The sequence below is a fragment of the Acanthochromis polyacanthus genome, chromosome 10 (genome assembly GCF_021347895.1).
Source record: "Acanthochromis polyacanthus isolate Apoly-LR-REF ecotype Palm Island chromosome 10, KAUST_Apoly_ChrSc, whole genome shotgun sequence".
Taxonomy (NCBI): Eukaryota; Metazoa; Chordata; class Actinopteri; family Pomacentridae; genus Acanthochromis; species Acanthochromis polyacanthus.
The window spans coordinates 28,874,762-28,889,791 of record NC_067122.1 but is presented as its reverse complement, the minus strand read 5'-3'; the positions used below and the strand labels follow the sequence as shown (position 1 = coordinate 28,889,791).

Here is a 15,030-nt window from a genome sequence, read left to right as displayed (position 1 = left end):
ACTGTACATAACTGATATGTCACAGCTGCATTCAGTTTATTTCCTGTGTATGTGCATATTTACTTTACCTCATTTTGTACGTATGAGTCACACCATTACCACATCTGTTTATTATTCATTTCATAGTCATTCATTTGTCTTTGTCTGTATGCCCTACAGTACTTTACACTAAGTGATTAGACACTAAACTGCATTTTGTTGTTCTTGTACTTGCAATATGAAATGAAAATAAAGTTGGCACTAACATAAATCAAATCCAATAAAGAGTTGACACTTGTGTGTATCTCAGTTGCCTCTAACCACATGTAGTGCTGGTATTTATCATGTAGCTTTGATACGGTGGTTTGTTACTCAGCATGTTGTTCCTCACCTGATGAGTCACGGCACTAATCTTGATTACAGCCGTGATTTAGTATCAACCAGGAAAGTGTTAGAGGTTAACACAGACATCACATAAACCATCAGCAGTATCCATAAGGAAAAGGACGTACCACTGGGAGGAAACTCTTCAGCAGTGGTGAGCTTGGGAAACGCCAGCCCTGCTTGTGAGATGAGAGATTTACTCCACTTAGAACAATGCTCACCATCCATTTATGAGGCAGGAAGCTCTGGTTTAGAGGACTACTCTCTGGAGTGAATATTTTGAGCTACACAACCAGCCACAGAGCTTTGAATAATATCTGTGTAAAACGACTTTTACTTAAATAAATCAGGAATTAAAATCTCTTTCCCAATACAGCTGTCAAAACACCAAACTGCCAAAATTTGCTTTTCACATGGCAAGAGTCTGAAGAGAAAGAGAGGATTGTCTGCTGCAGAGCTCATTATGGTCTTCACTGCCTCTGCATCATCTAATGCACGTTACTGTCACAGAAAAACTCCTACCACTGCACATTTCCCCTTCAGAGTGAAAAATTGTGGCATTAAAATGTTAATCTGTGCTAAACCTTCCACATTCTCTCCAAAAGGTGAATTATTTTCTAGAAGGCACTCGTTCTGACAAACAAAGCACACACAGGGATCCATAAATCTGAGCCTTCCACCACACATCCATTTCTGATTACTAAACCAGTCGGGGCCTCCGGCCAATTAAAACTCTCCATTTGTGAACATTCCAAAACGCTGTCATCCATGAACATTTACCCAGAAGCCCCTGGGGAGATTCCACAACATTGCCCCGGCCTCTCGCTCTGTCTGTTTCCCTCTGCCGTCCCAGGCCTGCATCTCTGGCTTTGTCTCCCCACACAAAAGCTCCCTGCCTACACCACTTCCCAGGTCACTGCTTTGTCAGGGATTCAGCTCGCTTCTGCACTTCCCCAAGTACATTTAACAAGTCAGAAACCAAATTCACTGCTGTGGGGCTGCTCTCCAAGTTCACCTGCTGGATGATTTATAAAAGCTTTGCTGTGGTCAAAGAAAATCTGGAGGACTGTGTTTGAATCCCTGACCTTTGCATGTAAAACGGCATGCTGGAAACCTACCTTCTGATCGCAACTTGTTTTTGTTGAAATAAACTATTTTCACAAAGTCTCTTGATAGCAGCATGGGAGTTTGGGAGAGAGGTGGAGGGTGTTGATTCAACTGTGCTGCGACAGGTTCAGGCGTTACCAATTAAAAGCCCAATAAAGACATCTCAACAAAGGCTACACATTACATCAGGCATTTTTAGAAAAGCACAACATGGTTTTCCTGGTGAATAGTAAATATTTGGTCCAAGAGGAGCACTGAAGTCTGACAGAGGTCAAGAGACACACAAACATATCTATAAGGAAATTAGATCATAAAAAGGAGAGGTTAAACTGCCAGCACTTGCAACTACAAATTCTTTCTGAAACCATGAGGACGCTTGAAGTCATGATTCATGTTAGCATAGTTATGGGGAATTCATACTTCAAACAGAAGTGGTTTGTTTCAGAATTTGATGGAGTTTTGGGAAATTGCATAGCATGCTCCACACAAACCTTTTTGCAACTTGTTTAACTTCCATCTGGTAAATAAATCAACCACTGCTGATTGGCTTGACTGCCATTCAGACATTCAGTCCTGAGCGAGCCCCACCACTAAGCCAGCTGGTTTCTGACATGGCAATCTGTGTCAAGCTATGTACACCTAACAGACGTACTGTACATAAAAGGAAACGCAGCGCAAAACACTTGCAAGTCACACTGCTAAGAAACTTCTCTCGACAACTGCATTATGCATCAGTGGGAGTCGGAGGCAATGATTCACGTAAACAACTAGCTTAATCTTTCACCCTTTCCACATCTTTCTTTCAGGCTACGTGCCTTTTGATGAGCCGCAGATTTGCAGTGTTTGACCTACTGCTTTTACAACAGATTCCACCTTGATGCTTTTGTCAGCCAGTGTACGTTGTGTGTACGTTGTGTGTGTTGAACGAGCAAAGGAAATGCGAGCGAGTGAAAGAGGGAACGAGACTGTTATGTTTAAGATTTGCAGAGACAGGCAGAGGTTTTGCAGACAAACGGAGAGAACAAGTTACAGCACAGCGTGATTATCACAAGGGAAGGGGGAGGGAAAAAAGCGGCACAAAAGACCTTCCTGGCTTGTCCCTCTACACCGGCCCTCCATCTTTCCACTGACTCATGGCACACAAATGAAAACAGACTTTAAAGGAGGAGATGAAAAACATTCTTTACTTTAGGCCAAGTGCTTTACCATGGGACCCTGCGCAAACACTGTTGTGCTGTCAGAGAAATGGACTACTGTTGAACTTACAAATAGGTCCTCTTTAAGATGTGCTTCACACACTGCATGAGAGCCACGCACTTGAATATATGAGGAGGATTACAACAATTTGTGGCCTTGTCACATGCATTGTTAAAGCTGCACAATATCAATCGCACAAAAACACCCCTCCTTCCAACTCCACATTAAAAAAATCCCAATTCTCTTGAAAAATATGAGGGCTTTTAGAAGATTTGACAGAAACAATATGCTTCATCGTTGCCAGTAAAAGCTAGAGAACCCCACCTAAGGACAGGGTGCTCTTTGACAATGTTTATAACAGACATCCAAAAGCAGCTGAAGCCCGCCAGATGTTGAGGCAGGACGGGGCCTGGCGAAGCCCCCCAGGCAGAATGAGGTCAGGTACATGATCAGGTTTCTGGAAGCTCAAAGCTACAAAAGGGCAACAAAGATTCTGATATACCTGTTGGGCCTTACGAAACTGGACACCAGTGGAGGCGGTGGGAAGAGAACCACTCATCGCCAACTGTCAAAGGGACTAAAAAGTCTAAACCTTACGGTGCAATAGTTTAATGGGCCTCAGTCATGGATGGCTCAGCTTGTTCCTGATCATATGCACTGAACACGTTGAGAAATCAAAACTTCTTGGCATTCCAAAGACGCACAATATTTCAACCCCTGGTGCAGCCTCTTGCATTCCCACACAACGACTAATTATTCTGCCCACAAAAAACACACAGTGACCAAATGATTTGCAGTTTTGGAGCCATCACATAAAGTATTTGATGCTTTTATGTGTGTGACTTTGTTTCCTCTCTCACTTATCGGCTCTCAGCCAGCAGGACGTCGGCTGTTGTTCCCCTCATGTTTCAAATTCGAGTTTTGATGATCTGCTTTAAGCACACGGCATCAAATCGTCAAATTCACAAAGCTGTGTGAAGCAGCCAAAGACCCGCCTGTTGCCTTTTTTCTGTCGGACAGAATAAAAGACCAAAGTTTTGATCTCAAACAATGTAATTTATATGAAAATAAATCCAAGAGCAAGCAGCACACAGAGGGATCGGGTAAATATTAGGAAACCTATTAAGCTAACGGCAGTTTGGAAAAGTGAGCTAAGTGAGTGACGGCCTTGTCAGTGGGAGTGTAGATGCAGGCTTTGGGAGTAATTAGCAGGGATTACAGCTCCTCTGGCCTGCACCCAGCACTGGGTTTCAGCCCAAACACCCAGGCAAGTCCCTGGCTTCGCTCCCTCACCGCTTTCCCAAACCGCACAGGCCTCTGGCGTGTCACACAAATCCTAATGATGATCATGACTATCAACGCGGACATCAAGCCCACTGCGGCTTCATAGGAAATCAATTAACCTTGGTCGAGTTACACCTACATCATAACCACACTGTCCCACTGGCAGCTACTTGGTGAGATGACTTCAGTGAGTAAGTGGAGTCTCGTTGTGTCATGCGAGGGGGTTCACACTCCACCCCTGCAGCTTGGGATCACAGCCAGTGGCCCTTTGTCACACTCCTCACAGCTGGCTGAGTGACATTAGCACCAAGGTGCTCAACACAAAGGAGACAAACACGAGTTCACATATCAGTGGAACAAAAAAATTACAGCACGAAGCCTCAACTGCACAGAACTTCAGCGGCCTGAGGAGCTGAATGTTGGAGAGGTGCTTATGTGTTGAAAGCCACCGTGCAGAAAGCGTAGGAGTAGCTGTCAACTCACCGATATACTGAGCAGGGATTTAATATTGAGTCCATATTGGCTTAAAGTACTTAACTTGACATTGAAATACGCATCCATGTGTTTCAAGACAGAGATTTCCTAAGCTAGTGTCTTCACAGTAATGATATACTGTCACCTCATGGCAAACTATTAGCCAAATTCTTGTTTTTGATGTTGCATGTCTCTTTTCATCTTGTATGGCGACATAGTAAACTTCTATACTCTTCTGTTCATGGCATCAAAGAGGAAAGAGTGTTACTGGTGCCTCCCTTTTCATCAGAACTGATATCAAAGCTGTAGAGAGATGAGGTTTAGTTTTGGCATGCAGCTCATTTAAAAGTCTTTCTGCACCGAGAAAACAACAAAGGTAAAAAGTAGACTAGACAAGAGCAAGGTGGGCTGAATGCAGCAGGCCAGGAAAGTGCCAGTAAACCACTATTGCCTGTTTAAAAGGAAGGAAATCACCCAGGGATGAGGAAGAAAGGAGAGACTAGAAACGAAACAAAACCTCCCAGAGGAGCTGCTAGAGAGCGAGCAGCGGGAGAAGAAAATGAACTGATATCTCAGTTGGGACAGAGGGGAGGAAAAAGAGACGGCCGACTTTTAACAGCATGCAAACAGGATGTGTTAACAAGGAATTTCAGGGGGTCGCTCCCCTCAACTGAAAATAGGGAAAACCACAAAGTCAGATCAGGATTTCTCACAGCTTGCATCAGGCAGAGGCCCTCCAAATGATACAGTCAAGTTTGACTGTGGCTGCTTATGCCAAAAATGTATTGTGAGGCCTTCAGGTTAAAAAAAAAAAACCTGTTGAAAATCTTGTATTGTGTTAGACACGTGTGCTCAGAGGATTACTAAGACGAGCTGGCTGTATGTGCAAGTTTGCACGGCTGGCCAAAGATGATTCACAGTGCATGCATGCATCCAGTTACCTCCCCAGATTCCCTAAGCCTGTGTCACACATACACGGTCAGTCTTTGGCTCCCGCTTAGCACACAGTTTCTCCTGGATATTCAATTCGACCCCGGTACAAAACTTTCCCTGTCAGTCAAATCCCTTCTCTTTCTCTGCATGCCTCAGTCAGCCTCTCCGGCGTTCTCTTTGTTGCCGTGTGTTCCCAGCTCCGGGGCTCCCGTGTGCAGGTCTTGGTGGTCCGATGAGGAATGTGGTGAGGAGGGGGGAGGCAGGGCAGCCTAAAAGGGGGTGCTCAATTGTTCCCACACAGAGCATCCACCCCCCACTGATCTGTCGCTCACTTGGCCATTTGAGGGGGGGGGGGGGGGGGGGGGGGGCTGGTAACGGGCCACAGCAAAGGATGCAAAGGAATTACGGACACTCAGTCGACACACACGCGCTCACACACCGCTATTGAATTGATGCAACGCTCCAAGCATACTAAATGAGTCCAAGAGAGAAACTTAACATTCCAGAGTTGTTGAAGAAGAAAGCTGCCCAACGACTAATTCAGGTCCAGAAAGACAAAATCATTTCACCCATCGGACAGGATCCAAATACCCCTCTTTGTTTTTCTTCCGTGTGCAGTCTGTATTTTTTTAGTACGCCGTGATGAGCTGATTTGTGTGGAAGCAACGATAAGAAGCTGTTGCTATCGGAGCAGAACAGGACGACACGAGAGCACCGATCTCGGCGCTGCCACGCTGCGAGAGTAGGAACCTGATAAGAGCCAGCAGGCACGTGTAGCCGCCCTCCCTTCCTCCTACAGCCACATCTGGTCGATTAAAGTCACAACCTGGTTCACAAGACCACATCCTCATGACAAATAAACTTAATTAAACTGATGGCTTAGGGAGAAGATATACGGGGCAGAAAGCAACAGGAACCATCACATTATCGCTGCATTTGACTGATCTTTGAGGAACCCCAGCAGAGGACCATCTCCAGTCAAGTGTTCACTGTCTACTCAATTCATTAACCTGTCACGAACTTTAGTCTGCGAGATTTCTAAGTCTTGAATTCAGAGTCTAAAAAGAATATTGTGTGCATCAGTGCCAATGAGTCCTGCCTGCATATCCTCATCTAACCTAATCTGGGCAAAACAAAAGCTGAGGTCACCTATGAAGGCTGAAGTTCACTTGTTATTTCACATTACACTATTAATACTGGAATGTCAAAACATAAATATTTATCTTAACACTGGTTTTCAGAAGAGGTCAAAGAAGGCATAAAAGGCAAGTGAAAAGAAGCGCATGGACAGACTCCATTCCTCAGGAATGTTATCAAAGATTACTGTGCATGTGCTGGCTTTAATGCGAGGTGTTTATTTAAACTCAGCCTGCACACATTTTCTCTTCACACCAATTTTTGATAACAATGTTTGAGCAACTTATTCCTCTGAGGACAAAATCCTGATAACATTAGGTTTTAATTGGACTCGCTCACACATAGACAATGATTTTTCATGTACAGCAAGTCCAAATCTAACCCAAAATATGGCTTTTATGCGCAATGAGTAATTCTCTGTAACTATCATGAGTCACACTTACATGTGTGAATTTTCCTTTGTTTGTAACCACACCTATGGGTGGGTCCAAAGACAGTTTCTGAAATGACACACCTGAATCTGTTTGATTCCTCTTTACCTCACAAAAACCAGTCTGGGCTTAAAATGTTGCTATCCTCTCATGTACTAATTAAGAAAGAACAAAAGTGAGACTTATGAGTGCTCTGTCTTTTGAAAGATAAGGCCCACAGTTACAAATGTGGGACCTGGAAGTCACATAGATGTGGGTTTTACGTGATCTGAGTGAACGTCATCAGCCATGGTAGAAAACCTGTAATTAACGAGCCTACATTCCAATCAGCTGCAGATCTACAATATTCTTAAAGTGAAAAGTAAAACAAACAAAAAACTCAACACTATCTTTCTTTCTTTGAAGTTTTCCATTCATTATATGCCTTCAAGAAAGATTCTGTTACATAACATGGGCTGCTTATGAAGATCTCCACATCAGTTCATGTGACTACACAAGCAATTGTGGTTTTTCTAGGAATACAAATCGGTAAAACTGACTGGTAATGTGTAATTCAGTATAAGCTACAACATAAACCATTTCTATTTCTGTTGGCCTGTTAGTAGCGGCTTTCATGCACAACTTTACAACAATAAACAACCAGGTTTTGGATTCCTGACATCCCAGACTGCTCCAACAGGAGGGAGCTGGGAATGTAAAATATGGGAGATAAGATTAAATAATCAGTAAATACGCCAATTACACAATCTAACAACTGAGTTTCTGCAAGCTGCTACACATCTGATATGAGGGTTTCCTTTTTGGCAATGCATAAAACTATCGCACAGAGAGTAATTCTCTGATTTTCAAACAGCAATCAGGCTTCATTACAATGTGCGGCACTCAAGTGTTTGTCAATGATAAGACTTTTGAAAGGTTACAACAATAACGGTTTGCTTTATGACTGACCTTGAGAGGAGAGTAAGACACTCGACTGGTAGTTGAATTGTTAATTATTACAAGTGTCAAAATACTGTGCTGCTGTTGTGCTGAGCAGAGCCACTCAAATATTGGTCTTTGAACTATAAAAACTCTCACAGGCTGAGTATGCCCTAGTTCCCTGTTCTTATCTTATCTGCAGACTCCCATTGCAATAGCCCAACCTGTTATTTCCCAAACCGTAATGATGCAGGGCATGCTGCCACTGGCTAAGGGGAAAGAGCCCTCACAATGTGAGACTGCAGAATGTCTCCGGCTTACCGAGAGGCCAATGCGCTGAGGTCATGCACGCTTATGTTTCAGTCATATTGCTCTGAATTGATTATGAACAGGGCATGTTACACGTGCTGAAAGGAGGGAAAAAGACCTTCTCCTCTTTGATCTCTCCCCTCGTCCCATACCTGAAGCGCGATATCAAATCTGACAGCCAGAGTAAACCAAAACAGATTGTATGTTTTTTTTACAAAGCGGAGTGTCCATAGCAGCCTCTGACATGACAGAAACCAGGCTGGTCAGAGTTAACTGCTTTGCTTTCAGGCAGCGATTGAAAAGCTGCTGCTTGTCACAGCTGTGCAGTAGATATCTACTATCATTTTTCACCATATCAAATGTAACTATTAAGAAAGATAAACAGCGCCTACTATTAGCAGATAGTCAGACAGTAAAACCACTATTTACATTCTGTATGATTACCAACATGATTTATCTGTCATCATTAAGGATGTCAGCGTGATTTATTTCCCATTTAAGTGAAGTATTCAACCACAGACCCTAAACAAATCATCATCCAGAAGACGAGAAACTTGGAAACGAGGTCTTGAACTGCTTCCACGTGAGTGGTAAACGATTGATACCATGGGATCAGCAAGGAATTTACCAACTGAGCCTGCTGTTCCTCTCTTTCACTTAATTCAGTCTATGCCGAAGCAATCAGGGTTTCCATTTCACTTTCACTGCATTAAAACATCTTTATTGAATCTTAAGTCTGGCTTCAGCTAAGCCCATCAGTAGATTCACTGGTAACAAACATTCTTATCTCCTCACTGCCAACAATAACACACAATGTTCGTGGTTATAAAAGGCAAGTTTTGAGCCCCGTGTTTCCAATAAGACTCATATTCTGCAAATGTGATTTATGGAGAATGTATTAAAGGAGGTAAACATTTCAAAAACTAAGTATAGAACATCTGGCGAAGCAAGTGTGTAATTTTTAAGTATGTCTTTTTTGCCAAATAAATCTTCACAGCTATAGCTGAAGCAAAAATATATATATTTTGGTAGGTAAACTTGTATAAAAATCGCTAGCCATTTTTGGAAAAAAAATATTTTATGATTTATCTTAACTTCTACAAATATTCTAATTGAAACAGATGCTTCCACTGAACCATTTTCTTGACTAATAACTGTTGAAACAAATTATGTGTTATACATCTGCATGTAATTAATGGTCTAACCCGTCTGCAACCTCACAACCAGTTCATTTAAACACAGACTGTGTTCGATTTAGGATAGAATTAAAGTGTGGAGTTTGATCCACTACAAAGTGTAGAAGTGAAGATCTCACAAACATGACTGAAGTTTATCCAGACTGCACATCTGGAGTTTTCTCCCCAGCAACATAAAACATCTCAAGAGCGTGGGGCTTTTGTATGTGGGGACCCCCAACACTCTCTTTAATGACAGTAGACCTTGTTGCTTTCTATGGATCAATTATCTCAGTCTCTATCAATGACAAAGAGCTGTTCATAGAGGCCGGCCCTGTCTAAAGCCTCAACATACGCCAGGAATCTATTGTAAGGAAAAGGCACGTGTGTTTATAGCACACAAACCTGTACAATAACACTGCCCTCATTCACATCCGTCTTTCAAAACCCATAGATGCAAGACAATTAAAGCTGACCAATGTGGACATGTTGGGCCATTTTAAATGACATTTAGCATCACAAAGACAAACAGGCAGAAAACAATAGGACCCGTAGAACTTGCAGGAATAAAATGAGCTCTCTGTCTCAGTTACACCCAACTCAAATTCTAATGAGCCCTTGAGGACTCAATAACAACAAAAAAGACAGTGTGAACATCATCTTATTATGCAAAGGAAAACTCAAGATCGCTTTCAGTACAAAAAAAGAGAACACATACAAATTGGTCACCCTTGTCAGATGAAATAATGCCGGAAGAACTGAAATGTGGGAAAGTACGTAGAGGAGAAGATGTTTTTTTTTTTAACTGTGGCAAAATACTGATTAGTCAAAAAATATTTTTAGAAAAAGGAATGAACAAGAGAGTAGCTATGCCTGGATGACTGACTTCTGTAGTTGTATACAAGAACTTCATGCTGAAGCCTCGGCAAGATAGGCAAACAAAAAAGGGCTGAATATAGGGGCTTGAATACATATTGCCCATTTATTTTAACCACCATAAAAATTAAAAGGAAATGAGAGCGGGTGGGGGTGGTTAAAGTATGCAGGGCACAGTGGGATTTCAAGTCCCAACCCCCTTCCCCTGCTCTCCTCAAGCCTTTACTGTAAAAGCACCCCCACCCCCCCGCCCTGCATAATGTTTTGTTACTTGGGTTTATCTCATGATTAGCTGCAATGATTTGCCTTCTCACTTCTGTGGCTATTAACATATCAGTTATTTCTAAGTGAGGTTCAATGGTGCATTGAATCCTGCTATGCAAAATAACAGATGTAGACTTCAACACAAAACATGCTGAAACCACAAAATCAAATTAACACCGTGAGAGAAAGAGAAAAACCTCCTTAAGTCTTGTTCACAATGCATAGGCCTGTTTACTAAATCACTGCCGGCTGCCTGCACTTCACAGCCATTGGAGTCTCTCCTGAGGAAGCCTGGAAATAAACAAGGGCCTGGCTTCTTTCAGTGGGGAGCAGAGTCTGTGTGTTGATTATACCTCTTTATTGTTATGAATTACGTACAAGTATTTCCTAAATGAAGCCTGTGTTTGCCCAGTGGAGCAGTGAAGTCTTGCCAGCAGCAAATACTGTATGTCTGAAGAATGCATCCCTAAATGTTTCACTACTACTTGCTCCAAACCTAATGTGATACAACTTTAAAGGTATGTCTGTATGAATAAACCATGTCTCCATATTGCCTAGCATGAATCTTGGCTAACTTTTCTAGCCTAAAAAGTTCTCGTCAATCTATCTTAAGACCACCAGGAGACCTCTCCAAGACTCAACAGGGCTACTTTTACTGCTATTAAGAGGGTAAAATCAGACCAAAGGCTGCCTACTTTGTAAACGAAGTGCAAAAACTTGATACAATACCTATCATTTATTTATGCTACCTTTGCTAACTTATAAAGTGACTGGAAAACTTCAAGACAAGGGGGTCAGCAATCTCTACGTTTGGCATTAATTTAGCTATTAAGAGGGTAAAACACACCCAAGCCTGTCTACTTTGTACACTAACAGTACAAATTTGAGAGAAAATGTCACTGTCAAGAAATTAAGCTAATTTTTAAAGCTTGAAAAGTCCAAGTTAGCTTGGGTTAGGACTACTGGGAGACTTCTCCAAGACCCGTGGGAGGTTCATGGTCCCTACTTGAGGACTTATTGCTGTTAAGACGACAAAAACAGACAAAAGGCTGCCGACTTCCCAAACTAACAGAATAAATTGGGGGGAAATGCCACTAGCATGAATTTCAGCTAACTTTTCTAGCCTTAGCCTACCTTAAGACCACCAGGAGACCTCTCCAAGACCCAATAGGGGTCCAGAGTCGCTACTTTAGGACTTACTGCTATTAAGAGGGTAAAATCAGACCAAAGGCTGCCTACTTTGTAAACCAACAGCCAAAATCTGATACAAAACCCGACTATCACGTACATAAACTACCTTTTCTAGCTAGGGTGAGGACCACTGGGAGACTTCTCCAAGACCCATGGGAGGTTCATGGTCCCTATTTGAGGACTTACTGCTGTTAAGAAGACAGAAACAGACAAAAAGATGCCTACTTTACAAATTACCAGTACAAATGAGGGAGGAAATGTCACCCAGATGAAGTAAAGCTTACTTTGCAAGCTTTCAAACTTCTAGTTAGCTTGGGTTAGGACCACTGGGAGCCTTCTATAAGACCCATGGAGGTTCATGGTCCCCACTTGAGGATTCACTGCTGGTAATCCTTTGATGCAGTGTGGGTCAGGAGATTTCCCATTTTCCATTGGATTTGGGTCACTTTTGACCTATGTTGCAAATCAAAGGGTTGAGAGGACAGAAACAGACCAAAGGCTGCCAATTTTACAAACTAACAGTACAAGTCAAGGAGAAAATGCTACTGGCATGAAGCTAAGCTAACTTTGCACCACCTTGGAACTTCTCCAAGACCCACAGAGGGTCCACAGTCCCTGCTGAAGGCTCCACTGCTTTAGAGGTTGGTAAGAAACAGACCAAAGACTGGCTACTTTTTAATCAAACATCAAATCTGAGAGAAAATGTCACGAGTATGAAAATAAACTAACGTGACTTTAAGCTAACTCTACTAACTCAAAAAGTTCTCGTTAGCCTGTTTCTGGACCAGTGGGATACCTCTCCAAGACCCACGGGGGGTCCACGGTCCCTACTTTTGGAGTCGCTGTTCTGAAAAGGTAAAAACGAGTGTAAAAGCAGATTGTAAAGCCACTCACCGTTGACTCCTTTGTTGGGGACATCGTTCACGTTGAAACCTTTGGAGCTGTAAGCGGCTCGGACTTCGTTACAGTTTTTCAACTTTTGCTCCGCAGTCACCGCCGCAGACAACACAACCAGCGTGCAAACCACACACAGCACCAACAGCGTCTTCATTTTCTGTCCTTAAAAAAAAAAAAACACAAAAACTGCCGGCGCAAAATAGTAGAATATATATATATGTGTTCGTTCAGGTGTGTGTAAAAGCTAGGACAAAGTTAGAGCGACTCCCACGCTGAGTTTCCTCATGGAGACGCGCTGGTTTCTTCGGCTCAACAGATACTTCATTCACAGCAGCTGAGGCCAGCTCTCTAAAACCGCTCCGACAGAAAAAACACCGAAAAATACCGGGAAGTTGCTCGAAACAAGTCCGTTTAACAGCTAAACCAATTGCTGAGTACCAGACTCAGCCGAAAAAACACAAAGGTGCTTAAAAAAAACTGCAGTTTTCAAACGCATAAAACTTTTTTCTCTCTCTCTCAGACTGGAGGCAACAATCTCAGAGTCGCACTGCTGCTTCGACGAAAAGCTTCAAACCACGGGAGGACAAGCAGGCTGTGGAAAAGTTACCGGGAGAAAGCTGTTCTTTTTTTTTCTTCTGTCTTCTTTTTCTTGATTTCTTTCCAAACTGAATGAGGCCGTGGTTTGTGTCGGACAGGACGCTGGAGTGTTTGCTAGTTGTACTGGAATCCAGATGCGAGCGAAAAAGCCCTGGTGGACACCCGGGAGAGAGTGCGAGTTCCGGGGACAAAGACCTGGAGATCAGGAACACCAGGGGTGGAGCAGGGACTTCAGACCCTGGATCTCTCTCCTTCCATAATGTCTAGACCGGTGCTAACTAGGCTTGAAAATCAGGACTGGAGCTCAGGGTGGAGCTAACATGAAGGTATGACTACTTATTACTGGAACACATGGCTTAAAGAAATAAACAACAATCCTGAAAATCACAGATCTCCTCTGATGCAGACCCCTCGCTGACCTGGGCTCTGCCATTTCTCTCTTATCTGTTTCTACTGTTGGTGTGGAGATAACAACAGATTTTAAAAAATCCTTTGAACCAAAGCAGGCTTTAGTCACGTTTATCACTCAGTCCTAACATAAAATTAATGAAATAATTAGTGATAAACTGTATCAAAAAGATGGAAATTAAAGGGGTTGCAAGGGGAAGGTAGAAGTATCTTAAATCTTACCTTATCCCAGTAAACATTTTCCTAATTAGTTTACGGTCCCAAACACCAGTTTCAAGTCTTCTTCTATACATTACGATGTTTATTTTTGTAAATTGTGGTTCAAATGACATTAAAATAAATGATAAAATTACTCAGATCCACCCTTCACTCATCACGTCCGGTTTCAAAAGACCGAGATGGCATTGGCCAAATTCCAAACTCAAGGCTTTCAAATGGTTTTTCACTAACCAACAAATGACATCATAGTGAATACATCCATCATTTATATACAGTCCATGCTCAGTCCATAGCTGTTACACCCTGGTAAACTCACTAAAATAAAACACACTTTTCTAGATGAAGCAGGGTTTGTCTCAGGGTGGAGCTACCTTGTGCTTCACATGTCACTACTGTGTTTTGTGTTCTCGAGTTTACAAAAAACAAGATGGTAACAGTTAAATATCAAACTGGAGGGTTTAAAACCTAACAAACCAACGGATGACGTCACGGTCTGTCTTTAATGTATAGATTATAGTGACAGTATACCATTTTCGTGTAGGTTGCTAAGGAGCCTTTGGAACCAAATCAAGAACTCTTAAAGCCAATACAGGGTTTCTTCATTATGTCATATTACGTCATTTTCTAAAGCTGTGGCTTTGACTGCACTTTTTTACAGACACAGCAGCTGGTTACAGATTAGGATATGGTACTTTGTTAATGTGATTATTCCTGAAGTGTAGTGAACACAGGATATCTGGAGAATTTAGACCTTCCCACTGTGTTTGTGCTCTGCCAGTGGAAAACATACAAATCAAAGCACCTCCCGAGTCTTCAATTCCAGCTCATTAAATGATGAATTGTAAGGGGCTGGACAGCTACAAATCTCCTCCTGTAGTCTGTCCTCCTAACAAACATTTGTTTTAAGCATAATTTGTTTTCCCCTCTTGCCGTACTGACTGTCCAAGTCGTCACAAATTTTAGACAGACCTTTGCTGATGATGAAGTTTATGCCGTGAGCACTCCGAGACGCACTGGCCTTTGAATCAACTTTTATTGGTCCATGTTGAGAGCCACTACATTTTATAATTGGATTTAGTCCATGGTGGGAGAAGGAAAACTAGATTAAATGTAAGCATTTATGTTACATGATTATATATTTCAAAAACAGTTTACCAAATGCCTCTATGGTAAAGAACGCACAGGAAACAGAAGATGTTTTTGTCCAGATGTGTTATTTCTGTTCTGCCTCTATCGTCCAGTACATCTTA

At 42.3% G+C, this 15,030-nt stretch overlaps 1 protein-coding gene across 1 annotated transcript in view; it reads right to left on the bottom strand.

Moving 5' to 3' along the window:
- The window catches only part of gpc4 (glypican 4), a 33,197-nt gene extending 19,766 nt beyond the window's left edge, over nt 1–13,431 (bottom strand). Inside the window, exon 1 of the mRNA XM_022202958.2 lies at nt 12,554–13,431. Within this exon, the coding sequence (XP_022058650.1) occupies nt 12,554–12,710 (157 nt within the window). The 5' untranslated portion in view covers nt 12,711–13,431. The remainder of the gene's footprint in view (nt 1–12,553) is intronic.
- Between the last annotated feature and the right edge of the window lie 1,599 nt (nt 13,432–15,030).